This window comes from Gobius niger, assembly GCF_951799975.1.
Source record: "Gobius niger genome assembly, chromosome: 21".
Lineage (NCBI taxonomy): Eukaryota > Metazoa > Chordata > Actinopteri > Gobiiformes > Gobiidae > Gobius > Gobius niger.
In genome coordinates this window covers 28,017,290-28,045,052 of record NC_136872.1, presented here as the reverse complement: position 1 = coordinate 28,045,052, position 27,763 = coordinate 28,017,290, and the positions used below count along the sequence as shown (strand labels likewise).

Below are 27,763 nucleotides of genomic sequence, written 5' to 3'. Positions count from 1 at the left end.
GGGGAGGAGTCAGGGGAGGTTATTTGTGGTGATAGTGATGATGTTAGACAGACAGCAGGGGGCAGCAGAGGGGAGGATGTGGTGATAGTAATGATGTTAGACAGACAGCAGGGGGCAGCAGAGGGGAGGATGTGGTGATAGTGATGATGTTAAACAGCAGGGGGCAGCAGAGGGGAGGATGTGGTGATAGTAATGATGTTAGACAGACAGCAGGGGGCAGCAGAGGGGAGGAGTCAGGAGAGGGTATTTACCTGCAGCACAGCGCCGCCACCATGGCCCCGCCCACCAGCAGCAGGATCGCCATGGTGACCAGGACGGCGGTCAGCACCAGGTGAGACTGACCTGTGGATCACAGACACCAGAGGAGACGGATTGAGAAGAGAAGAAGAGCCGGAGCTTCATCTTCCTCCAGAACCAGGAAGTGATATTTTTATAAAACATGAAAGATCAACTGAAAGATAAACTACCCCGAACAGACGACACAAGCAAAAAACTTTTCTGAAATATGTCCCTTTTTCCTCACTTCGCCCCATGTTTTCCCCTAATTTTATTCACAATTTTTTTTCACTTTTGTTTCCAACTTTTTTTGTTTTTACAATATTTTTTGTCTCTTCCCCACATACCCCCCTACAACTTTTTGTCATTTTTTGTCAATTTTTTTCATTTTTTTGTCAATTTTTTGTCTTTTTTTGTCTTTTTTGTCATTTTTTGTCATTTTTTTGGTCAAATTTTTCATATTTTTTGTTTCTTCCCCACATACCCCCTACAATTTTGTCCTATTTTTATTCCAAAATGGTAAAAAAAAAAAAAAAATCCCCATTTTAATTTCCAAATTTTCTAATTTTTTCCAATTCATTTTTATTACTATGTTTTTTTCCACTCACATTTTTCCCAGTTTTATTAAAAAAATATTCCACTTTTTAAAAATTCTTTCCTAATTATTTTTGTTCCCCATTTTAAAAAAAAAGTTTTATTTTTCCACATTTTCCCAAATTTTCATCCCAATTTTTATCACTTCTTTCGCCCGATTTTCCTTTCAAAATAATTGTTTTTTTATTTTGAAATGTCACCCCATAATGTTAAAACTGCTGCTTGAAGGAAGCAGTTTTAACATTATGGGGTGTGCCTCAGGGGTCCGTCTCAGCTCCGGTTCTGGTTCTTACCCTCGGGCATTTTTTGTCAATTTTTGTCAATTTTTTTAGTCTTTTTTTGTCAATTAGTCTTTTTTGACATTTTTTGGTCAAATTTTTGGTCAAATTTTTCATATTTTTTGTTTCTTCCCCACATACCCCCCTACAATTTTGTCCTATTTTTATTCCAAAATTGTAAAAAAAAAAAATCCCCATTTTATTTTCCAAATGTTCTAATTTTTTCCAATTCTTCTCCTCATTATTATTATTACTGTTTTTTTCCACTCACATTTTCCCAGTTTTATAAAAAAAAAATCCACTTTGTAAAAATTCTTTCCTAATTTTTTTTTTTTTCCCATTTTTATTTATTTTTTTTTTTTTCCACATTTTCCAAAATTTTCATCCCAATTTTTACCACTTCTTTCGCCCGATTTTCCTTTCAAAATAATTTTTTGTTTTTTTATTTTGAAATGTCACCTCATGTTAAAACTGCTGTTTGAAGGAAGCAGTTTTAACATTATGGGGTGTACCTCAGGGGTCTGGTTCTTACCCTCGGGCAGCGTCTCAGTTCTGGTTCTTACCCCCGGGTCTGGTTCTTACCCTCGGGTCTGGTTCTTACCCCCGGGTCTGGTTCTTACCCCCGGGTCTGGTTCTTACCCCCGGGTCTGGTTCTTACCCCCGGGTCTGGTTCTTACCCCCGGGTCTGGTTCTTACCCTCGGGCAGCGTCTCAGTTCTGGGTCTGGTTCTTACCCTCGGGTCTGGTTCTTACCCCCGGGTCTGGTTCTTACCCCCGGGTCTGGTTCTTACCCTCGGGCAGCGTCTCAGGTCTGGTTCTTACCCCCGGGTCTGGTTCTTACCCCCGGGTCTGGTTCTTACCCCCGGGTCTGGTTCTTACCCCCGGGTCTGGTTCTTACCCTCGGGTCTGGTTCTTACCCCCGGGTCTGGTTCTTACCCCCGGGTCTGGTTCTTACCCCCGGGTCTGGTTCTTACCCTCGGGTCTGGTTCTTACCCTCGGGTCTGGTTCTTACCCCCGGGTCTGGTTCTTACCCCCGGGTCTGGTTCTTACCCCCGGGTCTGGTTCTTACCCCCGGGTCTGGTTCTTACCCTCGGGTCTGGTTCTTACCCTCGGGTCTGGTTCTTACCCTCAGGTCTGGTTCTTACCCTCGGGTCTGGTTCTTACCCTCGGGCAGCGTCTCAGCCCTGGTTCTTACCCCCGGGTCTGGTTCTTACCCTCAGGTCTGGTTCTTACCCCCGGGTCTGGTTCTTACCCCCGGGTCTGGTTCTTACCCTCAGGTCTGGTTCTTACCCTCAGGTCTGGTTCTTACCCCCGGGTCTGGTTCTTACCCCCGGGTCTGGTTCTTACCCCCGGGTCTGGTTCTTACCCTCGGGTCTGTTTCTTACCCCCGGGGTCTGGTTCTTACCCTCGGGCAGCGTCTCAGGTCTGGTTCTTACCCCCGGGTCTGGTTCTTACCCCCGGGTCTGGTTCTTACCCCCGGGTCTGGTTCTTACCCTCGGGTCTGTTTCTTACCCCCGGGTCTGGTTCTTACCCCCGGGTCTGGTTCTTACCCCCGGGTCTGGTTCTTACCCTCGGGTCTGGTTCTTACCCCCGGGTCTGGTTCTTACCCCCGGGTCTGGTTCTTACCCCCGGGTCTGGTTCTTACCCCCGGGTCTGGTTCTTACCCTCGGGTCTGGTTCTTACCCCCGGGTCTGGTTCTTACCCTCGGGTCTGGTTCTTACCCCCGGGTCTGGTTCTTACCCTCGGGTCTGGTTCTTACCCCCGGGTCTGGTTCTTACCCCCGGGTCTGGTTCTTACCCTCGGGTCTGGTTCTTACCCCCGGGTCTGGTTCTTACCCCCGGGTCTGGTTCTTACCCCCGGGTCTGGTTCTTACCCTCGGGCAGCGTCTCAGGTCTGGTTCTTACCCCCGGGTCTGGTTCTTACCCCCGGGTCTGGTTCTTACCCCCGGGTCTGGTTCTTACCCTCGGGTCTGGTTCTTACCCTCGGGCAGCGTCTCAGTTCTGGTTCTTACCCCCGGGTCTGGTTCTTACCCCCGGGTCTGGTTCTTACCCCCGGGTCTGGTTCTTACCCCCGGGTCTGGTTCTTACCCTCGGGCAGCGTCTCAGTTCTGGTTCTTACCCCCGGGTCTGGTTCTTACCCCCGGGTCTGGTTCTTACCCCCGGGTCTGGTTCTTACCCCCGGGTCTGGTTCTTACCCCCGGGTCTGGTTCTTACCCCCGGGTCTGGTTCTTACCCCCGGGTCTGGTTCTTACCCCCGGGTCTGGTTCTTACCCCCGGGTCTGGTTCTTACCCCCGGGTCTGGTTCTTACCCCCGGGTCTGGTTCTTACCCCCGGGTCTGGTTCTTACCCTCGGGCAGCGTCTCAGGTCTGGTTCTTACCCCCGGGTCTGGTTCTTACCCCCGGGTCTGGTTCTTACCCTCGGGTCTGGTTCTTACCCCCGGGTCTGGTTCTTACCCCCGGGTCTGGTTCTTACCCCCGGGTCTGGTTCTTACCCTCGGGCATCGTACTGAAGGCCGTCTCGGCGCTGAAGGGTCCAAACCCGGTGGCAGAGCGGGCGCGGACCTGCAGCACGTATGCCGTGGCCCTCCTCAGGCCGGACAGCACCTTGGAGCGCCCCGGGGTGGACGCGTACTGCCACTGCCCCGCCCCCTCGCCGTCCCGCGGGGCGAAGCGCAGCTGGTAATCCAGGACGCGGCTCGGGGGCCGGCTCGGGTCGCTCAGGTCCGGGCTCGGGGCGCTCCACTCCAGGGTCAGGGAGGTCTCAGAGGCCGAGGACCGTCTGAGGCCCGGAACCGCACCTGGGACTGAGGTCAGAGGTCAGAGGTCAGAGGTCAGAGGTCAGAGGTCAGAGGTCAGAGGTCAGAGGTCAGAGAAGAACTCCTCAGTGTTTTAATTGGTGTTGGTTTGGGTTCGGTTGGTAGTTTGTTAACCTCTTAAGTCACGCCTTTCTCCAGTTCAGCTTTACCCAAATCCTGTAGGCCAGTGTAACGCCTCATTTGAAAGCTACAAAGACCTACAAAACTCATATAAATGGATCTTTTTCCATCTTTTTTGGGGGGGAATTCAACTCATTTTGTAACTTTTTTATATCATTTTTGTATCGATTTTTTGTCAATTTTTTTGTAATATTTTTGTCAATTTTTTGTCAATTTTTTGTCAATTTTTTTGTCATTTTTGTTCCATTTTTTTCATTTTTCATTTTTTTTGGTCAAATTTTTTGTCGTTTTATTTGTTATTTTTTGTCTTTTTTTCAATTTTTTTTCAATTTTTTTTTCAATTTGTTTTGAATTTTTTGGGTGATTTTTTAGTCAATTTTTTGTTATTTTTCGTCAATTTTTTTTCATTTTTTTTCCCTTTTTGTCCATTTTTGTCCATTTTTTGTGGGTATTTTTTTCCTTTTTTTTTTTTTTTCTCCCTTTTTTTTTCATTTTTCCATCATTGTTTTCGTCTCAGTTTTGTTGCTATTTTCTCACCTTTTTTCCAGAAGCTTTTGGATTGGGGTAAAGCCAAACTGGAGAAAATGTGCTCGGTTCAGGCAGGAGTTAAGGGGTTAATAGTTACCGTTGGTGTTGGTTTGGGTTCGGTTCGTAGTTAGTTAACCTCTTAACTCCCGCCTTTCTCGAGTTCAGCTTTACCCAAATCCTGTAGGCCAGAGTAACGCCTCATTTGAAAGCTAAGATCTACAAAACTCATATAAATGGATCTTTTTCCTCACGTCATCACATTTTTTTCCATCTTTTTTTGGGGGGCGTTTTCAACTCATTTTGTAACTTTTTTTTTTTTTCATTTTTTTGTGTCATTTTTTAATCTTTTTCTTTGGTCATTTTTTGGTCAATTTTTTGTCATTTTTTGAAATTTTCTGTCAAATTTTTGTTAAATTTTTTATCATTTTTTGTCAAATTTTTGTTAAATTTTTTATCATTTTTTGTCAAATTTTTGTTAAATTTTGTGTCATTTTGTGTCAAATTTTTGTAATTTTTTTTTTATTTTTGTCAAATTTTTGTTAAATTTTTTGTCATTTTTTGTCAAATTTTTGTTAAATTTTTTGTCATTTTTTGTCAAATTTTTTGTCAAATTTTTTGTCAAATTTTTGTCATTTTTATGTTATTCTTTGTCACTTTTTGTCATTTTTTTGGTCATTCTTTGTCACTTTTTGTCATTTTTTTGGTCATTTTTTGTCATTTTTTGTCAAATTTTTCCGTCATTTTTTAAAATCATTTTTTGTCGTTTTTTTGTCATTTTTTTCTGTCATTTTTTTGTCCGTAGTGGTCGTAGTATAATCGTAGTACTTGTATTTTTCTGTCATTTTTTAAAATAATTTTTTGTCTTTTTGGTCATTTTTTGGTCACATCTTCATCATTGTTTTCGTCTCAGTTCTGTCGCTATTTTCCCACCTTTTTTCCCCGAAGCTTTTGGATTGGGGTAAAGCTAAGCTGGAGAAAATGGTGGGAGGTAAGGGGTTAATAGTTAGTTACCGTTGGTGTTGGTTCGGTTAGTAGTTAGTTAATAGTTACCGTTGGTGTTGGTGGTGACGTTGACCTTCACGGCGGCCGGCTCTGATTGGCTGAGGGAGGAGACGCCGTTCACCGATTGGATGGTGAAGACGTAGAGCGTCCGTGGGCGGAGTCCGACGGCGATGACGCGGCGCTGGGTGACGGTGGGGGCGGGGCCTATGAGGACGCCGTCACAGGGGGAGCAGGAGGCGGAGTCGCAGCGCTGGCAGAGGACGCGGTACGACAGGTCAGAGCGCCCCCCGGTGTCCGAGGGCTCGCTCCACTCCAGGGTCACGGAGGAGGCGTTTAGCTGCGACACGGCGGAGCGAGGGGCGGAGGGCGGAGCTACAGAGGGGGAGGAGACAAAGCAGAGTCAGAGGAGGGGTTTAACTGAGACACGGCGGAGCGAGGGGAGGGGCTACAGAGGGGGAGGAGACACACCAGAGTCAGAGGAGGAGTTTAACTGAGACACGGCGGAGCGAGGGGAGGAGCTACAGAGGGGGAGGAGACAAAGCAGAGTCAGAGGAGGGGTTTAACTGAGACACGGCGGAGCGAGGGGAGGGGCTACAGAGGGGGAGGAGACAAAGCAGAGTCAGAGGAGGGGTTTAACTGAGACACGGCGGAGCGAGGGGAGGAGCTACAGAGGGGGAGGAGACAAAGCAGAGTCAGAGGAGGAGTTTAACTGAGACACGGCGGAGCGAGGGGAGGAGGGAGGAGCTACGGAGGGGGAGGAGACAAAGCAGAGTCAGAGGAGGGGTTTAGCTGAGACACGGCGGAGCGAGGGGAGGAGCTACAGAGGGGGAGGAGACAAAGCAGAGTCAGAGGAGGAGTTTAACTGAGACACGGCGGAGCGAGGGGAGGGGCTACAGAGGGGGAGGAGACAAAGCAGAGTCAGAGGAGGGGTTTAACTGAGCCACGGTGGAGCGAGGGGCGGAGGGAGGAGCTACAGAGGGGGAGGAGACAAAGCAGAGTCAGAGGAGGAGTTTAACTGAGACACGGCGGAGCGAGGGGCGGAGCTACAGAGGGGGAGGAGACAAACCAGAGTCAGAGGAGGAGTTTAACTGAGACACGGCGGAGCGAGGGGCGGAGCTACAGAGGGGGAGGAGACAAAGCAGAGTCAGAGGAGGAGTTTAACTGAGACACGGCGGAGCGAGGGGAGGAGCTACAGAGGGGGAGGAGACACACCAGAGTCAGAGGAGGGGTTTAACTGAGACACGGCGGAGCGAGGGGAGGAGCTACAGAGGGGGAGGAGACAAACCAGAGTCAGAGGAGGGGTTTAACTGAGACACGGCGGAGCGAGGGGAGGAGCTACAGAGGGGGAGGAGACAAAGCAGAGGCAGAGGAGGGGTTTAACTGAGACACGGCGGAGCGAGGGGAGGAGCTACAGAGGGGGAGGAGACAAAGCAGAGTCAGAGGAGGAGTTTAACTGAGTCACGGCGGAGCGAGGGGAGGAGCTACAGAGGGGGAGGAGACAAAGCAGAGGCAGAGGAGGGGTTTAACTGAGACACGGCGCAGCGAGGGGAGGAGGGAGGAGCTACAGAGGGGGAGGAGACAAAGCAGAGTCAGAGGAGGAGTTTAACTGAGTCACGGCGGACATTTTATTTGTTTTTGTTTTTCCTCTTCTGCTTCTGCTTCTGTTTCCTCTCTGTGATCGGACTTCAGACCCTCCCGGGGTCACGACCTCTGGGAAGAGCTTCCTGAAACACGACCCCCTGACCCCTCACGCCCCGCCCCTCCACTTCCTGTGACCTCAAACAGACCCGGACCAGACGACTGTCCTCAGACTCAGGCGTCTCCATCACAAACACACACAGTAGAAGTCGTAGTACTTGTAGTAGCAGTAGCAGCAGTAGTAGTTGTAGTACTTGTAGTAGCAGCAGTAGTAGTCGTAGTACTTGCAGTAGCAGCAGTAGTAGTCATAGTATAGTCGTAGTACTTGTAGTAGCAGCAGTAGTAGTCATAGTATACTCATAGTACTTGCAGTAGCAGCAGTAGTAGTCGTAGTACTTGCAGTAGAAGAAGAAGAAGAAGATCTTTATTTATACAGCGCCTTTCACAGACATGGTCACAAAGCGCTTTACATGAGACAATTGTACATTCACTCCATACTCGGTGGTGGTAAACTACGTTTGTAGCTTCAGTTTCCCCTGGGGGAGACTGACAGAAGCGCTTTTGCGACTACACACGTCTGCACCAACAGACCCTCTGACACCACCATACATTCACTCACACATCATTCATCCTGGCCTATTGTGCATGTTTTTAGTGGTTGGGGAAACCGGAGTACCCGGAGGAAACCTACACAGACACGGGGAGAACATGCAAACTCCACACAGAAAGACCCCGTCCTGGTGGGAATCGAACCCGGACCTTCTAGCTGTGAAGCGAGAGAACTAACCGCTGTGCTACCGTGCCGCTGCAGTAGCAGCAGTAGTAGTCATAGTATAGTCGTAGTACTTGCAGTAGCAGCAGTAGTAGTCATAGTATAGTCGTAGTACTTGTAGTAGCAGCAGTAGTAGTCATAGTACTTGCAGTAGCAGCAGTAGTAGTCGTAGTACTTGTAGTAGCAGCTGTAGTCGTAGTACTTGTAGTAGCAGCAGTAGTAGTCGTAGTATAGTCGTAGTACTTGTAGTAGCAGCAGTAGAAGTCGTAGTATAGTCGTAGTACTTGTAGTAGCAGCAGTAGTAGTCGTAGTATACTCGTAGTACTTGTAGTAGCAGTAGTAGTCATAGTACTTGCAGTAACAGCAGTAGTAGTCGTAGTATACTCGTAGTACTTGTAGTAGCAGCAGTAGTAGTCGTAGTACTTGTAGTAGCAGTAGTAGTCGTAGTACAGTCGTAGTACTTGTAGTAGCAGCAGTAGTAGTCGTAGTATACTCGTAGTACTTGTACTTGGCCAGGATGAATGATGTGTGAGTGAATGTATGGTGGTGTCAGAGGGTCTGTTGGTGCAGACGTGTGTAGTCGCAAAAGCGCCTCTGACAGTCTCCCCCAGGGGAAACTGAAGCTACAAACGTAGTTTACCACCACCGAGTATGGAGTGAATGTACAATTGTCTCATGTAAAGCGCTTTGTGACTATATGTCTGTGAAAGGCGCTGTATAAATAAAGATCTTCTTCTTCTTCTTCTTCTAGTCGTAGTATACTCGTAGTACTTGTAGTAGCAGTAGTAGTCGTAGTACTTGTAGTAGCAGCAGTAGTAGTCGTAGTATAGTCGTAGTACTTGTAGTAGCAGCAGTAGTAGTCGTAGTATACTCGTAGTACTTGTAGTAGCAGCAGTAGTAGTCGTAGTATACTCGTAGTACTTGTAGTAGCAGCAGCAGTAGTCGTAGTATACTCGTAGTACTTGCAGTAACAGCAGTAGTAGTCGTAGTACTTGCAGTAGCAGCAGTAGTAGTCGTAGTATATTCGTAGTACTTGTAGTAGCAGTAGTATACTCGTAGTACTTGTAGTAGTCGTAGTACACTCGTAGTACTTGTACTCACTGGAGCAGGCGGCGCTGGGCGGGTCGGTGTCAGCTCGCAGGTAACCGTGACGACAGAGGCAGTAGGCGGAGCCCGGCACCACAGTCCCACTGAAGGCCGGACAGGAAGTACACGCCCCCGGACCAGGGGCGGGTTTAAAGTGACCCGCGGCACACGCTGTGGACGGGAGGAGAACTGCAGTCAGTACTTTATACTTTATATACTTTATGTACTTTACTGACGGCACACGCTGTGGACGGGAGGAGAACTGCAGTCAGTACTTTATACTGTATACTTTATATACTTTATGTACTTTACTGACGGCACACGCTGTGGACGGGAGGAGAACTGCAGTCACTACTTTATATACTTTATGTACTTTATGTACTTTACTGACGGGACACGCTGTGGACGGGAGGAGAACTGCAGTCACTACTTCATACTGTATATACTTTATGTACTTTACTGACGGTCACGGGACACGCTGTGGACGGGAGGAGAACTGCAGTCAGTACTTTATACTTCATATACTTTATGTACTTTACTGACGGCACACGCTGTGGACGGGAGGAGAACTGCAGTCAGTACTTTATACTTTATATACTTTATATACTTTACTGACGGGACACGCTGTGGACGGGAGAACTGCAGTCAGTACTTTATACTTTATACTTTATATACTTTATGTACTTTATGTACTTTGCTGACGGGACACGCTGTGGACGGACAGAGACGTATCCAAATATAAATAATAAATAATTTATATATGTAACAGTAAAATTATTGTATTCCACTTGATACTGGTGTTAATCGTGGGGCAGCGCCCTCTAGTGGCGGCAAACTCTATAAATAGTGCGGACGGCGTGAGCCCGGCACCATTCTGTCAATGCGCAGCCGAGGTAAGGTCACGTTTGTTGGGGTGTCTGTTTAAGTTGTATTTCTACATTTAATTATCATTTGTATGAATGTCGTATGATAGTAGAATTATTAAGGACATGTTTTAGTTATATAATTTCTACATTTTTATTTGATTACTTGTTAAACCACCACTAACGGTTTATAACGTGTACCCCCCCCCCACTAGCTGCTATGAGTGTTGGTGTTCCAGGTTCAAGGCTGACCAGCCGTTTTTGTCTGTTGCACAGGTACATTTATTTATTTTTACATTTATTGTATTTATTTTACCATTCTGTCAATGCGCAGCCGAGCTGCTATGAGTGTTGGTGTCCCAGGTTCAAGGCTGACCAGCCGTTTTTGTCTGTTGCACAGATAAAGAACCCTTGTAAAACAACCCCGTCTCCTGGCCGTTACTAAATAACACAACGCAGAGTCATCCACGTTACATATAGACACCTAGTATATGTTATACACCTATATGAGGTTTATATAGTACATGTTATGTAAGGGATAATGTATAGAACGCTGGTCACTATCGGCAAAATAAGCTCCTTCAGGACGACCCGGTCTTGTTTCGTCCTGTCTTATTTTCCCGATAATGACCAGCGTTCTATACATGATCCGCTTATTATTCGGCCATTTGCCAACTGAACACACAACATAAACTTCTTACACTTTTATGAAGGTCCAAAGGTTTATTTAATGACTTCCGCCACAAATAGTTCCCAAAAGTTTGCGCGTTGCTCGGTAACGTTTGGCTAGGCTAGAAGCAGCATGGCTAGCAGCTAGCCTAGCTACTTAGCTGAAGGTGCAGTTGGAGGAATGTTGGAGAATCTCTGGGTAAGTTGAAAGTCAGACTCACGATTCCCCGACTTCTCTCTCAGTGACGGGACAGATAGTGTCGCTGCTACGTACGTGCGGAGTGATATGAAAACACCAACTCCGGTGCCATCGGCAGCGTCATTATTGTTTTCAGAGGTCCTTTATCAGAAAATAATGACCGGGAGAACGTTGGGAAATCCCATTCAAATCAACGGAGCTTCTACTTACGTTGTGAAGAGCCGGATAATAAACACCTATAATGAGGTTTATATAGTACATGTTATTCACCTATAATAAGGTTTATATAGTACATGTTATTCACCTATAATGAGGTTTATATAGTACATGTTATTCACCTATAATGAGGTTTATATAGTACATGTTATTCACCTATAATGAGGTTTATATAGTACATGTTATTCACCTATAATGAGGTTTATATAGTACATGTTATTCACCTATAATGAGGTTTATATAGTACATGTTATTCACCTATAATAAGGTTTATATAGTACATGTTATTCACCTATAATAAGGTTTATATAGTACATGTTATTCACCTATAATGAGGTTTATATAGTACATGTTATTCACCTATAATGAGGTTTATATAGTACATGTTATTCACCTATAATGAGGTTTATATAGTACATGTTATTCACCTATAATGAGGTTTATATAGTACATGTTATTCACCTATAATGAGGTTTATATAGTACATGTTATTCACCTATAATGAGGTTTATATAGTACATGTTATTCATCTATAATGAGGTTTATATAGTACATGTTATTCACCTATAATGAGGTTTATATAGTACATGTTATTCACCTATAATGAGGTTTATATAGTACATGTTATTCACCTATAATGAGGTTTATATAGTACATGTTATTCACCTATAATGAGGTTTATATAGTACATGTTATTCACCTATAATGAGGTTTATATAGTACATGTTATTCACCTATAATGAGGTTTATATAGTACATGTTATTCATCTATAATGAGGTTTATATAGTACATGTTATTCACCTATAATGAGGTTTATATAGTACATGTTATTCACCTATAATGAGGTTTATATAGTACATGTTATTCACCTATAATGAGGTTTATATAGTACATGTTATTCACCTATAATGAGGTTTATATAGTACATGTTATTCACCTATAATGAGGTTTATATAGTACATGTTATTCACCTATAATGAGGTTTATATAGTACATGTTATTCATCTATAATGAGGTTTATATAGTACATGTTATTCACCTATAATGAGGTTTATATAGTACATGTTTTACACCTATAATGAGGTTTATATAGTACATGTTATTCACCTATAATGAGGTTTATATAGTACATGTTATTCACCTATAATGAGGTTTATATAGTACATGTTATTCACCTATAATGAGGTTTATATAGTACATGTTATTCACCTATAATGAGGTTTATATAGTACATGTTATTCACCTATAATGAGGTTTATATAGTACATGTTATTCACCTATAATGAGGTTTATATAGTACATGTTATTCACCTATAATAAGGTTTATATAGTACATGTTATTCACCTATAATGAGGTTTATATAGTACATGTTATTCACCTATAATGAGGTTTATATAGTACATGTTATTCACCTATAATGAGGTTTATATAGTACATGTTATTCACCTATAATGAGGTTTATATAGTACATGTTATTCATCTATAATGAGGTTTATATAGTACATGTTATTCACCTATAATGAGGTTTATATAGTACATGTTATTCACCTATAATGAGGTTTATATAGTACATGTTTTTCACCTATAATGAGGTGTGAAACATACCACACTCTTGTACTCATTATTGTGCTCCCGATACCAGAACCCGACCCCGGGGCCACAGGGCGCTCCTCTCACACAGGGCGCTCCTCTCACACAGGGCGCTCCTCTCATTCTTCTGAGGAAACACAATCCTCCACAGAGACTGCACTTTATCTCAGACTCAGGGCGGAGTCATTTTAGACGCTTTTGTTCAAGAAACTTTCAGATTTGGGTAAAGCCAACCGAGAGAAAATGCTGAGTTCAGGCGGGGGTTAAGGATCTCGCCCCGTGGACAGACTTTGTGCCGTGTGTGAAAAGATAAAAGTCTCAGTGTGTCAATGTGTCAAGTAATAATACTAATACTAATACTACTAATACTAATAATACTACTAATACTACTAATACTACTAATACTACTAATACTACTAATACTACTAATACTACTAATACTACTAATACTAATAATAATAATCCGTCTGCACACACGCTCGGACTCTGACGCCTCTGGTTCTTATTATAGCCGTCTCTGGCCCCGCCCTGTCGCCGCGGGAACACTTCCTGGAGCCGGTCAGCGGGCGACCTCCGACCCCTGACCTCACGAAGAATAACAGGAAGTTCCTCGGGCGCCGGGCAGGAAGCGGAGAGCGCACGCCGCGAGGAATGTCTGAGTGACATCACGGCAGCGCGTCCCACTTCCTGTCTGTCCAAGGCCACTTCCTGCGAGCTCGGCGGGTCGGCGTGGAAACCGTTACGCTGACGACGCGAGCGGTTTGAGAAAAGACTCAGATAATGTTGTGTTTATGATTTTTCAGTGTGATGAAAGAAATAAACTGAATAAAAAAGTCCGAAAGTCCCCGGTGGAACCATGACCCAGTTCCCGTGTGTGCTGGATCTCACCTCTGCAGCGAGACTCCGCCCCGCTCGCCTCGTATCCGGGGCGACAGGCGCAGGAGGACGACGGCTGCCCCACCCACTGGCCGTCCTCGCCGCAGAGCATGCTGGGAAGTGCGGTCTGTTCCCCGGGAGGAGTCACGGCGTTCTCCACACACACGCCCTGAGCCTGGACACACACACACGACGGGTTTACCTGCGGTACGGGGCCGTGGGGGAGGTTTGGGGGAGTATGGGAGAGTATATGGGGGAGTACATGGGGCAGTATTTGGGGAGTATATGGGGGAGTACATGGGGGAGTATTTGGGGAGTATATGGGGGAGTACATGGGGGAGTATTTGGGGGAGATCCTCACCTGCTGCACAAGGCTGTGAGGGAGTATTTGAGGGAGTATTTGGGGGAGTATATGGGAGAGTACATGGGAGAGAACCTCACCTGCTGCATGAGGCTGTGAGGGAGTATTTGGGGGAGTATATGGGAGAGTACATGGGAGAGAACCTCACCTGCTGCATGAGGCTGTGAGGGAGTATTTGGGGGAGTATATGGGGAGTATTTGGGGGAGTATATGGGGGAATATTTGGGGGAATATTTGGGTGAGGTTTGGGGGAGTATATGGGGAGTATTTGGGGGAATATTTGGGGGAATATTTGGGGGAATATTTGGGGGAGGTTTAGGGGAGTATATGGGGGAGTATTTGGGTGAGGTTTGGGGGAATATTTGGGGGAATATTTGGGGGAGGTTTAGGGGAGTATATGGAGGAGTATGTGGGGGAGGTTTAGGGGAGTATATGGAGGAGTATGTGGGGGAGGTTTAGGGGAGTATTTGGGAGAGAACCTCACCTGCTGCACGAGGCTGTGAGGGAGTATTTGAGGAAGTATTTGGGGGAGTATTTGGGGGTGAACATGGGGGACAACCTCCCCTGCTGCACGAGGCTGTGGGGGAGTTTTTGGGGGAGTATATGGGGGAGTATTTGAGGTAGTATTTGGGGGAGAACATGGAGGAGTATTTGAGGGAGTATTTGGGGGAGTATATGGGGGAGTATTTGGGTGAGGTTTGGGGGAGTACATGGGGGAGAACCTCACCTGCTGCACGAGGCTGTGAGGGAGTATTTGGGGGAGTATATGGGGGAGTACATGGGGGAGTATTTGGGTGAGGTTTGGGGGAGTACATGGGGGAGTGTCTCACCTGCTGCACGAGGCTGTGAGGGAGTATATGGGTGAGTATTTGAGGGAGTATATGGGAGAGTATATGGGGAGTATTTGGGTGAGGTTTGGGGTAGTATTTGGGGGAGTATATGGGGGAGAGATTTGGGGGAGTACATGGGGGAGAACCTCACCTACTGCACGAGGCTGTGAGGGAGTATTTGGGGGAGTATATGGGGGAGTACTTGGGGGAGTATTTGGGGGAGAACCTCACCTGCTTCACGAGGCTGTGAGGGAGTATTTGGGGGAGTATTTGGGTGAGGTTTAGGTGAGTACATGGGGGAGTGTCTCACCTGCTGCATGAGGCTGTGAGGGAGTATTTGGGGGAGTATTTGGGTGAGGTTTAGGTGAGTACATGGGGGAGTGTCTCACCTGCTGCATGAGGCTGTGAGGGAGTATTTGGGGGAGTATATGGGGTAGTATTTGGGGGAGTATTTGGGGGAGTGTCTCACCTGCTGCACGAGGCTGTGAGGCACCGTCTCGGGGAAGGCGGCGAAGGCGGCCCGTAGAGGCGGGCACTTCCTGTAGAACACTTTGATTGACAGCAGGGCCATGCAGGTGCCCTGGCTCTGAATGGCCAGGTAAAGCCCCGCCCCCGTCAGCCCGTCCAATCGCAGCAGCCGCAGGTTGGAGCGCCGCGTGCCGTCGTTCCCGCGCCGCAGCAGGAAGTCGGCCGCCACCGCCGCCACTTTAACGAAGGGCTCCACGGGAGAGGGCGGGGCCGGAGGGCGGGGGGCGGGGCCGGGCTGCTCCGCCGACAGAGAGTAAAGGGTGAAGGTCTCTTTGCAGTGACGCTGGTTCAGGGCCGAGCACTCCATCATCGTGAACCTGAGGGAAACAAGACCTCAGAACATCAGGAGTCCACCTCAGACTAACCACTGTGCCACAGGACAAGAGACACAAGAACTTAACCACTGTGCCATCATCGAGAACCTACAGGAGACACATTTTTGAAGCGAGAAAAATACATCTCGTTAATCAGTCTATGTTTCCATATAAATAGATCCAAAATGGCCGACAGTTTCCTCGTTTCCAGAGTCTGTTTCCATATAAATAGATCCAAAATGGCCGACAGTTTCCTCGTTTCCAGAGTCTATGTTTCCATATAAATAGATCCAAAATGGCCGACAGTTTCCTCGTTTCCAGAGTCTATGTTTCCATATAAATAGATCCAAAATGGCCGACAGTTTCCTTGTTTCCAGAGTCTATGTTTCCATATAAATAGATCCAAAATGGCCGACAGTTTCCTCGTTTCCAGAGTCTATGTTTCCATGTAAATAGATCCAAAATGGCCGACAGTTTCCTCGTTTCCAGAGTTTATGTTTCCATATAAATAGATCCAAAATGGCGGACAGTTTCCTCGTTTCCAGAGTCTATGTTTCCATATAAATAGATCCAAAATGGCCGACAGTTTCCTCGTTTCCAGAGTCTATGTTTCCATATAAATAGATCCAAAATGGCCGACAGTTTCCTCATTTCCAGAGTCTATGTTTCCATGTAAATAGATCCAAAATGGCCGACAATTTCCTTGTTTCCAGAGTCTATGTTTCCACATAAATAGATCCAAAATGGCGGACAGTTTCCTTGTTTCCAGAGTTTATGTTTCCATATAAATAGATCCAAAATGGCCGACAGTTTCCTCGTTTCCAGAGTCTGTTTCCATATAAATAGATCCAAAATGGCCGACAGTTTCCTCGTTTCCAGAGTTTATGTTTCCATATAAATAGATCCAAAATGGCCGACAGTTTCCTCGTTTTCAGAGTTGAATCCACAAATCTCTTATCAGTTCGATGATTACACTTAATCTTTCATGAAATATCGAAGGTTTTCACACCTAGACCAAGGCATTCAACTATTTCACGCTTTTCATCAGCAGAGAGATCCTTTTTCTTTCACATATTGCTTGAAAATGATGATCTGCATAATAAAGTGGAACACCCTTTTTCAGTAGTTTTTCCCTTAACTGGGCTTAACCTGAAAACTACTCATCCCAGGTCTGAGATTAATGTCAATGATTCATAGAGCCCCGAGACACAACACCATCCATGAGTTTCATTATTTTTTTTACCTTTTTGACACAAAAATACAATTTGCATAATAATTTGGAACGCAGTGTAGAGGGTGGTCCCTGTGGTACTGACCGTATCTCCACGTAGAGGGTGGTCCCTGCGCGGCGGGGGATCCAGTGCGTCTGGAGCCAGTGGTAGGTGGCGCTGTTGGGCGTGCAGATCTCGAAGGTTCTCACAGGGTTGTGTTCGTCGTCCAGAACGCTGACCTCGTCCCACTGGAAACACAGAGACCATCAGAACAGGACACGCCCACTATAGCCCCGCCCACTTTAGCTCCGCCTCGTACCTGAGGGTCGTCTCCCGGATACACGGTCCAGTGGAGGTCAGAGGTCGACAGCTTGGTGTTCAGCAGCACTTCTGGAAAACACAGATACAAGAACATGAGGAGCAGTTTGACCTCAAAGAGCAGGTCAGCTTTACCCAAATCTAAAAGCTCACAGCCTGCAGGTCTGTGTAACGCCTCATTTGAAAGCTAAGACCTAAAAAAGTGATCAGGACGTTTTTGAAGCAAGAAAAATACATCTCGTTAATCAGTCTATGTTTCCATATAAATAGATCCAAAATGGCCGACAGTTTCCTCGTTTCCAGAGTTTATGTTTCCATATAAATAGATCCAAAATGGCCGACAGTTTCCTCGTTTCCAGAGTTTATGTTTCCATGTAGATAGATCCAAAATGGCCGACAGTTTCCTCGTTTCCAGAGTTTATGTTTCCATATAAATAGATCCAAAATGGCCGACAGTTTCCTCGGTTCCAGGGTTTATGTTTCCATGTAAATAGATCCAAAATGGCCGACAGTTTCCTTGTTTCCAGAGTTTATGTTTCCATGTAAATAGATCCAAAATGGCCGATAGTTTCCCTGTTTCCAGAGTTTATGTTTCCATATAAATAGATCCAAAATGGCCGACAGTTTCCTTGTTTCCAGAGTTTATGTTTCCATATAAATAGATCCAAAATGGCCGACAATTTCCCTGTTTCCAGAGTTTATGTTTCCATATAAATAGATCCAAAATGGCCGACAGTTTCCTTGTTTCCAGAGTTTATGTTTCCATGTAAATAGATCCAAAATGGCCGACAGCTTCCTTGTTTCCAGAGTTTATGTTTCCATGTAAATAGATCCAAAATGGCCGACAGTTTCCTCGTTTCCAGAGTTTAAAGTCAGAGCCTGAACTGAACACGGAGAAGACGGAGTTTCTTCTGCGTCTCCGGTTTCGTCTCCGGTTAAACTCGCCGTAACCGGATCCCGCCTCTAAGTCTCTAAGTCCCGCCTCCGGACTCGAACTCAGGATCTGGGTCTGAGCCGGCGCCCGCAGCACGAGGATGACATCACCGTGACATCATCACCAGGAGCCGAAACCGGACCTGGGTTTTAGATCCACCGACAAAACCACAAGGGTTGAGTCCAGACCAGATGAGAATGAGAGAAAGAAAAGAAGAAGAGAAAAACCGAACACATTTTGGGCAAAAAAAAAAAAAAGAAGAAAAAAGGGGCAAAAATGGAAACAAATTGAAAATGGGACAAAAATAGTGGGGAAAAAATTAAATTAAAATTTTATGAGAAAAGAAAAGAGAAAAAATGCCGCCTGCACTTTTTTGTCGCCCGTTTTGAAACTTCCTGGTTTCGTTTTCCTCTCGTTTACGTCTTTCTTCAGAAACTTTTAGATTTGGGTAAAGCGGTTCCTCAACAGCATCAAAACTCAGATCTGAAGATGCATGAACACTTTTCATTCCCTCTGACATCGCCCTGGACTATTGTATCATCACATTTTTTCCCCAACATTTTTTGTTGGGTATTCAACTCATTTTTGTAACTTTTTTTGTAATTTTTTTGTCACATTTTGTCACATTTTTGTCATTTTTTCGTCACTTTTTTCTCACATTTCCATCATTGTTTTTGTCTCAGTTTTGTTGCTTTTTCTCACCTTTTTTCCAGAAGCTTTTGGATTGGGGTAAAGCCAAACTGGAGAAAATGTGCTCGGTTCAGGTGGGAGTTAAGGGGTTAACCTTAAGGATTAGGATTATTTGTATTTTTAGACAAACCAACTCATAGATCTATACAAAATCACAGCAGACCATCCCTCCGGAGCCCACGATCTAGCACTAACCGACCTTCTGCTGTGCGGCACGACCTTTAACCTCTGAACCTCCACCTGGAGCCAACACGGGTCTAAAGGCTTCTAGACTGGAGCTCACAGCCTACAGGCCAACACCTCATTTGAAAGCTAAGGCCTACACGACTGATGGCGGGGGTTCAGGCGGACGTGAAACTTCTTCCTGGCGTTTCTTTCTTTCACCACACGACTGAAACTGTGAAACTTTATTTAACAATAAAGGCCCGACTCTCCTGAAACTCTTTGTCAGAGAGAGGATCAGGTTCAGACGTGACTCCAGGAAGAGCTCCTGAAGCTCCTCCCCCTCCTCCTCCTCATCCTCCTCCTCCTCCCACCTGAACCGAGCACAGTTTCTCCAGTTTGGCTTTACCCCAATCCAAAAGCTTCTGGAAAAAAGGTGTGAAAATAGCAACAAAACTGAGACAAAAACAATGATGGAAATGTGACAAAAAAAGTGACGAAAACTTGATATAAAAAGTGGCAAAAATGTCATAAGAAATTGACAATAAATGAGCAAGAAAAAATGACAAAAATGTGACAAAACTCCTGCCCACGAGTGGCGCATATCGGTGTTTCCTTCCAGGGAAAAGTGTTTCCGGGTTAGTCCTGTTGTGTTGTGATTCTGTGCTGATGTTGTGTCGTTGAGCCTGACTGAGATCCTCGTAATAGCTGCGGAGAAAGACTCGCTCTGAGACCAGCCTTCAGTGACCGGCTAATAACCCACACAAAATAGTCCCGTAGTCTGGCAGATTTAGTGACTTTAGTCAATGAAAAACACATTTATTATAAATGTTAGGTTTGTGGGACCCTGGTATAAGCGGATTAAACAACGAGGAGCCGCGTTAGACGTTAGAATGCAGGAGGAACAACACTGTGTCGGGCGTTAGAACCGTCTAACGCGACTCCGAGGTGTTTAGTCCTGACTTAAGTGGTGCTAGCTGCAGTTAGCTTTGCCCGCTAGCCTGTTAGCTCGGGGGTTTCTGTCCAGAGACACCAGGGGGCGCTGACAGTATTACAGAGTTACAGAGTTCTGCTTTAAATAAAAGATCTAAATCTGTTTCATACTAAACTGTTCTGATCTACATCGGGGACTTAAAGCTAGAAAACAAGCGTTACCTGCTGTGCACTTTAATCAAAGAAAGAAAAATGAAATAGAATAAAATAAAATCAGTCTAACGGTTGTAAATAAACGTTTAAAGCAGATGTGCAGGAGGAGCTTCAAACAAACTGCAGCATCTGGACTTTTATCTCCTCAGGTAAATCATCCACAGACCGAGCCCGACCTCTGACCTCTGACCCCTGACCCCTGGTTAACCTTTAAAGGACCTGATTTCTCCTCCCTCTCTCTGACGGGTTTAAAGGATGATGAACTCTGGAGGTTCTGAGCTTTCAAATGCCTGGACTCACCCTCGTCAGCGCCGCTCTTCATCACCAGCCCCGACAGCAGGAGGAGGAGGAGGAGCGGGCGGGAGGCCCCGACACAGGGGGCCCCCAGGAGCCTCATGGCCCCCGTCACTGAGCCCCCCGGCCCCGGCCGCACGGAGCCGCCATCCGGCCCTGGAGCTGAAATCACACGAGCACAAGTCCTAATGCAGGCTTTACCCAAATCTGAAGACACCAGACGGACGTGCAGACACAACATGACAAACACAGACCACAGAAAGGCCTTAGCTTTCAAATTAGGGCTGTCACGGTATGAACATTTTACCTCACGGTTATTGTGACCAAAATGATCACGGTTTTCGGTTTTATCGCGGTATTTTTTTAAATGTGTGTTAATATGTTGAGAAAGCATTGATAGTCCTACACAAACTGAAATAGTCTCAATAAAGTTTAACAGTGTTTATTACATTTAAACAAAATACAGACAAAGCCTTTTCACATCAAAGTAAAGGAACTATAACGATGTGTTGTTGATGTTTCGAGGGTTTTACATGGACTATTTATAGCGTCAGAAACAAAGATAAACCGTCTTTATCAGGAAAACTGTTGTTGTCCTTCCAGTAGGGCTGCTCGATTATTGAAAAAATAATAATCACGATTATTTTTGTCATAATTGAAATCACGATTATTCAAACTTTTAAAAAATCCATTAAAAAAATGACAAAAATCCAAAAATTAGGGAACATTTTTTTGAAAAAAAAATTAGTAAAAAAATTAAAATAAAAAATGTGAAGAAAAAAAATTATAATAGATTTTTTGCGATTATGCTAATTTTGTAATCGTTTACTGTTGTAATCGAAATCGTAATCGAATTTCGATTAATTGCACAGCCCTACCTTCCAGTGAGCTTTCGCTTGGGAAAATGCCTCATTATTAAATTCCTAAAACTGCGGCGAGAGTGAATCTGCCACCGGGAGCCCCGTAACGCATTGTGCCATCGTGCGGAGGTATCCGGACACGGCTTATATACTGGCAGCGGCGACTCGTTACATTCTCCCTCAACCCAAAGTCCCACATCAGCATTTCAGCTAAAGCGCTAACGTTAGCTTACTTGGTATTCACCTTATTCCAGAGGTTCGCGTGGGCGTCGCCATGAATAGTGCCCGCCCCTTTTCTCCTATGTGTTAACATGGGGCTGGAGAATCCACATAAATCAGTCTCTACAGGAAAACAAAGCCGTTTTCAGGCTGACAGAGAAACGCTGCAGTGTCGACATGTCGCTGCAAATGAACATTTTACACAAATCAATCGACTAAACATCAGGTTTGAGCGGAGAATATTTTCCCTCGTTCTCCGTTAAAATGACCGGAAGTGTCTGGACAACGAGGAGCCGAGACAACGCACAAAGTGGCAAAAGTGGGCGGGCCGGAATAAGGTGAATAGAGCTGAGACGGTCTCGCAGGAGAGTCACAGGTTCGAAGTCTTGCTGCTTTAGAGACACTTTTTCCTGCACGTTCCACAAACAGGAAAACTGTCTCTATAAACTGTCCTTCAGCTTCTTCAAACACACAAACATGTCCAGACTTCAGGCTCGGTCTCTGAGGCTGATCCTGCGCTGTCGTCAAGGACATGATTCCAGCTCAGAGAAAGTTTAGTTTTGGTTGTAGCTACAGAGGCGTAACATATTTTAACAAAAACAAGACGGTGATTATTATTATTATTATTATATTATTATTGTCAACATTTGTACCGGGGTTTACGGCTACACCGGTGACCAGGACATCCCTATTTCAGATGAGCCGTTACTCTGACCTGCAGTAACCCCCACTTTAGCCAAACACATCGTCTTCAGTTCAGCTTTACCCAAATCTAAAGCTTCTCACCTGGAGCTCATCGGCCTGATTTGAACGCCAAGTCTTTTGCTTTTAACCCGTGTTTAGATTTGGGTAAAGCTGAAGTGAAAGTCTGTGGATCCTGAAGCAGAAATGACAGAACGATTGGAAAGAGTCTGTGAAGGTTTTTGAGAGCGGTCGACCGGACCGGAGTCATGAGACGATGATGAATCTGACTCAAATCTGACTCAAACCAACAGTAGAAACTAAGACACGTGTTGTTATTAGATTTATATTTACAGAAACTACACGGTCTTAGCTTTCAAATCAGGAGCCGCTCTGGACTAAAGGCTGTGAACAAAACACACGACAAAAAAGTGATGAATGTGAAACAAAAACGAGACAGAAAATGAAACACAATAAAAACATCGTCAAAAAAACACACGAAAAACCTCAATATGTCAGTCTTAGCTTTCAAATCAGGCGCCACTCCGGCCTCAGAATGTTCAAGGCCCAAACAGGAGGATCAGCTTCAGCTCCACTGGAGAGTCAGCCGGCCAGAGGAGCCTCATTTGAAAGCTAAGACCTGCGGACCTGCATGAACGTCACATTATTGTGGTGAATGTTCCTGATTCTGGTTCAGAAGTGAAAGACTTTTAATGAAAAACATGAGCTCAGGGTTAAAGGAACAACACGGGAAAACATTTAAGGAAAATACAGCAAACATGGAGGAAACACTGGGGAAAGATGTGAATCATTTGGGAGAAATTTGGACAAAATTGAGAAAGGCGAAAATAAAGAAATATATTTTACAAAACACGGAAACGACTGAGTGTCTCTTTAATCTTTAATCCCGACTCGGATAAAGACACTTTTCCTTTAACCTCTTAAGCCCCGCCTTCACCATTCTCTCCAGTCCAGCTTTACCCAAACCTACAGGCCAGAGTAACGCCTCATTTGAAAGCTAAGACCAGAAAAACTGATCTTTTCCCTGTGTCGTCGACGTCACCTTTTTTATTTCACTTTCCTCGTTTTGAATCACGCTTTCTTTGTCGTGTTTCATCCTCGTCTTTGTGGCTGTTTTCACACTTTTCCCCAGTAGTTTTAGATTTGGGTAAAGCTGAACTGGAGAAATGTGCAGGGTTCAGGCGGAGGTTCAGGCGGAGGTTCAGGACTCTCAAGGCTCCAAGAACGAGATCAGCCCCCCCCCCCGTTCTTTTACTTTCTATGTTTGATTCAGATTCAGTTTGATTCTGATCTTTTGAATGACTTTCAAGGCCTTGATTTCCATCATAGAAAAGGTCAGACTGTTTTAACCCCTTAACCCCCGCCTGAACCGAGAGCAGTTTCTGCAGCTTTACCCCAATCCAAAAGCTTCTGGAAAAAAAGCTGTGAAAAAGGAACAAAACTGACAAAAAAGACAAAAAAGACAAAAAATGGAAAAAAATGTGATGACGTGAGAAAAAAGATCCATTCAGATGAGTTCTGCAGATCTTAGCTTTCAAATGAGGCGTGACACTGGCATTTGGGTAAAGCTGAACTGGAGAAAATGCTCTGGGTTCAGGCGGGAGTTCAGAGGTTAAAGGACTTTCAAGGCCTTGATTTCCATCATAGAAAAGGTCAGACTGTCGTTAAAGTGAAGAGTGAGTGAGTGAGTGAATAAAGTGTCTCTGAGTGTTAAATAAAACCAACATGTTATTATTATTATTATTGTTATTGTTATTATTATTATTATTATTAATAATAAAAGAGGAGGATCAGCTTCAGCCGCTCCTGTTTTCACCCCCCAGTGTGAGGGAAACATTAAGTGTTTATGTTTCTCTGAGAAAGTTTGAATCTGAAACGTGAAGTTCTGACCAGTGTTAGTTTTGAAAACACGTTTTATTTTTAGTCTTTTGACAAAAATGTAATTTAAATTTAGTCGAAAATAATCATTTCAATTTGAGTCCAGTTTCAGTCGAGTGAATTTAAAGCCGGGGTTTGTGATGTTTTGTTGTTGAAAAGTAAGTTTGTTTTTACCTCCTCAGGCTGAGTTACAAACACAAAGAACAGATATTGTTCAATTGTCTTCACCTAAAGTCATTAACTAGATCAGTAGAAACATCTCAGTCTGAGCACAATAATCCAATTTTTAGTTGTTCTGACTGGTTAAGAAGTTGTTGGGCGTTTGTCCCGGATTATTTCACTTGTTCTGAGATGTTTCTGACTCGTTTCGATACATTTCGTCCTTATTTCAGGTCATTTTCTTTGCCAATGGGGAAAGAAAATTGGTCTTATCTTATTGGCAATTTTACTTTCTTATTTCAAGCGAGATTTACCCTAGAACTGGTCTGAAATGTCCTTAAACAAGCAAAGCAAACTCGGTCCGATCAGGAAAAGTGTCTAAATGAGTGAAAACCGACAAAAACAAGAAACATTTCCTCAATTCAACTCATTTAAGACAATGCTGGATATTCACTTTTTGTAGTGTATTGAGTGATAGAAGATAGAAAGACCACTGTAACGTGCATGTAAACAACTTGGACGTGCAGGAGGGATTGTGAGAGCTAGAAATGAGTTTGGGCCAAATGAAAAATGTCTGTTTGTGTGGGAAAAATCAGGTTCCCCAGATTTCAGACTAATGTAGTGGACTTTGCATTGATAATATTGATTCTAATCATGTTTAATGTTGTTCCTCTGCTTCATGTTTCTGCTCCACATGAACAAAGCTCAGAGCTGATCCTTTAAACATGATCTGAGGCTCTTTCAGACGCTCAATACAAGTTTGTCTCTCCTTTTCATTTTTATTTAGTCTGATTTTAGTCGACTCAAATATCTGGACATTTTAGTCACAGTTTTAGTCTCATGAGGAACTTTTACTTTAGTTTTAGTCCAGTTTTAGTCACAAAAACATCACTTTGACTAAACCCTGGTTCTGACAGACTCTGGAGGCTCCACATGCGGCTCCTCCTCAGATGTTCTCAGGCCCAAACAAACAAACAACCCTCAGCCTTACCTCCTGAATCCGCCCCTGCTCTCACTGCTCTGCCCCGGGGGGAGCTGTGAGGCGGCCCCGGTGTGCGGTGGGACAGTCCCGGGCTGAGGTGGCCCCGGTCTCCGCTGTTTGCACCGGAAGAGCCGCTGGGGGGGGGGAGGGGGTTAAAAATGGAGGCCCCGAAAAAAAAAAAAAAACCTCCCGAAACTCCAAACTCCTCCGCTCCTAAATCCACCCCCCACACTTTAAATCCAGTCTCCGGGACCGCGAGAGGACCGTCCAGAACCCCGGGCCTCGCGGGCGGAGCTGCGGAGCCTCAGCGGGGCCGGGCGGATCCACAAGCCGCGTCAGGCGCACCTTCAGGCGGACTGCGCTGCCGTCCCAGGACCGGGCTCCTGGAAGTCCCCGAGACTCACACACAAAAACATCCAAGAGGAATAAAAGAAAAAAGTCCTGAAAGTGCCACACACGCACGCGCGGGGTCGGGCACGGGCGCACGTCTGTGGCGCGCGCACGCAGGGCTCGGTTCGTGCGTCTGGCCCGCGCGCCCTGGTGCAGGTTCTGGGTCTGGAGAGAGAGTTTGGAACAAAAGCTGAAAAAAAGTTTGGCCAAAAGGTCCCGCCCCCCCCCGCGCGCGGTGATTGGGCGGTGCGCGGGGGGGGAGGAGGGGGAGGGGGGGGAGGAGCGGCGCTGATTGGACGAGGGGGGTGTCGGTCAGGTGGAGCTCGGTGAAGGAATGTGGAGGAAAAAGAGAAAAGTGAAGGAAAAAAGGAGCAAAGAATGTGACTGGAGTTCATTAGAGACGGAGCCGCTTCACCCCCCCCGTCTTTAACCCCCCCTCCTCCCCCCTCACTCCCCCCCCACTCCCCAACCCGAACCCAGGACCACATGAGAGGGAGATCATGATGAGGAAAAGTGGCTTCATCTCACAGTGTTCTTAGCTTTCAAATCAAGCCCAGAGGAAGTCACGGACAGGGGCGGACCGGCCTGTACCCTGGAGGAGCACAGAGGGGCCACCGGTCCCGCCTCAACCGAGCTTTACCCAAATCTAAAAGCTGAAAGAAAAGCATCAAAATAGCGACAAAAAAGAGGATGAAAAGAAAACAAAACAAAAATGTAACAAAAAAACTGACAAAAAATGTGATGAAGTCGACAAAAACACGACAACAAAGCAACGAAAAGGCCACAAAAACGTGACAAAAACACTGCAGAAAGTGGATTCTAAGCCAGTAAAAAATGTCTTACTTTAAGAAATAAGTTCTTAGTTCATTTTTCTTGTAACAAGAAAGAAAAACAGTTTTAGACAAAGAATATTTTTCTTATTTTCAGAAAAACTCAGATCAAAACTCTTAATGTAAGAACTGCTTCTCACAGAGAGATAAAACATTCCATTCTTTAAAGTGGGGGCTCGGTGGCACAGCGGTTAGAGCCTCAGCTTCACAGCTCGAAGGTCCCGGGTTCGATTCCCACCAGGACGGGGCCTTTCTGTGTGGAGCATGTTCTCCCCGTGTCTACCACTAAAAACATGTACAATAGGTGATTCTGACCCTCAGCCTGGCTCCACATCATGGAGGCGGGTCTCCGGGCGCCGGCAGTACTTTCCTTAAATATTAGTATTTATGAACAACATTTTGCTCAAATCAAGCATCATTTAAGTAAAATATCCACAATTTTTCACTAAATAAGAAAGTTTTCCTTAAATGATTCCATTTTCTGAGGACATTTTGCTTAATTCTAGTTATTTATTTGCTTAAATTTAATGTTTCTTTCTTGTTTTATGATGAGAAAAATATTCTAGAAATAATAATTCTTAGCAAGAAAAAAACCCTGACCCATTGGCAGAATGTTATCCTTAAAACAAGACAAAACGTCTTATTTTAATTTTTCCCCCCCTTGTTTTTAGGAGGAGACTTTTTGCAGTGAATATAACAAAAAATGATGGAAAAAATGTGACAAAAACACGACAAAAAAGCCACAAAAAAGTCATGAAAAAACAATAAAAAATATGACAAAAAATGTGGTGACTTGACAAAAAGTTCGAATCACTCTTGTAGGTCTCAGCTTTCAAATGAGGCGTTTCCTCTCCAGTCGAGAAGCTTTTAGATTTGGGTAAAGCCGAGCTGAGGTTAATGCGCTCCGTTAAGGCGGGGGGGGGGGGGGGGGGGGGGGGGCTGTTTTTCAGTCCCAGTCCGGCCCTGGTCATGGAAAACCACAGAGGTTCAGGAGAAGGAGGATTTCTCTCTGTGCCTTTTTTTTGGGTCAGTTTTTTTGTTTTGTTCTGCCTGATTTGAAAGCTAAGAACTTGTGGTTTCTCAAAGTCGGTGTGAGATCTTTAAGAGGAAAACACGACTCACGGGATCTGGTTAACGAGAAAACTTTGCTGGTTCTGTTTAAAGATGAAGCTTCAGAACGGAGCTTTTGTGATGTTTTATTCCTCACTCTGGTCCTTGTTTTGGATGAGCTCATGAAGGCGGGGCTTAAAGGAACAGGCCGGCGTTTTTCCACACTGAGATATGTTCTTACCTGAGCTGTGACGAGTTCTTTAGGACCTGTCTGATCTTCAGTCACGTAAACACAGCGCAGACGGCGTTAGCATTTAGCCTCTCCCTCTCTCCTCTATAGCTCCAAAACAGGTCAAGATAGAAGCTACCAAGCTCTTCCACG

At 45.1% G+C, this 27,763-nt stretch overlaps 1 protein-coding gene across 1 annotated transcript in view; it reads right to left on the bottom strand.

The window, feature by feature from the left end:
* The window catches only part of LOC306980398 (ephrin type-B receptor 4b-like), a 32,320-nt gene extending 7,132 nt beyond the window's left edge, over positions 1-25,188 (bottom strand). The window contains exons 1-10 of the mRNA XM_079579750.1: positions 25,098-25,188; positions 20,318-20,473; positions 17,087-17,157; positions 16,873-17,015; positions 15,184-15,559; positions 13,536-13,698; positions 9,124-9,279; positions 5,661-5,984; positions 3,639-3,950; positions 252-342 (exon numbers count right to left, since the gene is read on the bottom strand). Of these exons, the coding sequence (XP_079435876.1) occupies positions 252-342; positions 3,639-3,950; positions 5,661-5,984; positions 9,124-9,279; positions 13,536-13,698; positions 15,184-15,559; positions 16,873-17,015; positions 17,087-17,157; positions 20,318-20,414 (1,733 nt within the window). The 5' untranslated portion in view covers positions 20,415-20,473; positions 25,098-25,188. The remainder of the gene's footprint in view (positions 1-251; positions 343-3,638; positions 3,951-5,660; positions 5,985-9,123; positions 9,280-13,535; positions 13,699-15,183; positions 15,560-16,872; positions 17,016-17,086; positions 17,158-20,317; positions 20,474-25,097) is intronic.
* Positions 25,189-27,763: the final 2,575 nt, after the last annotated feature.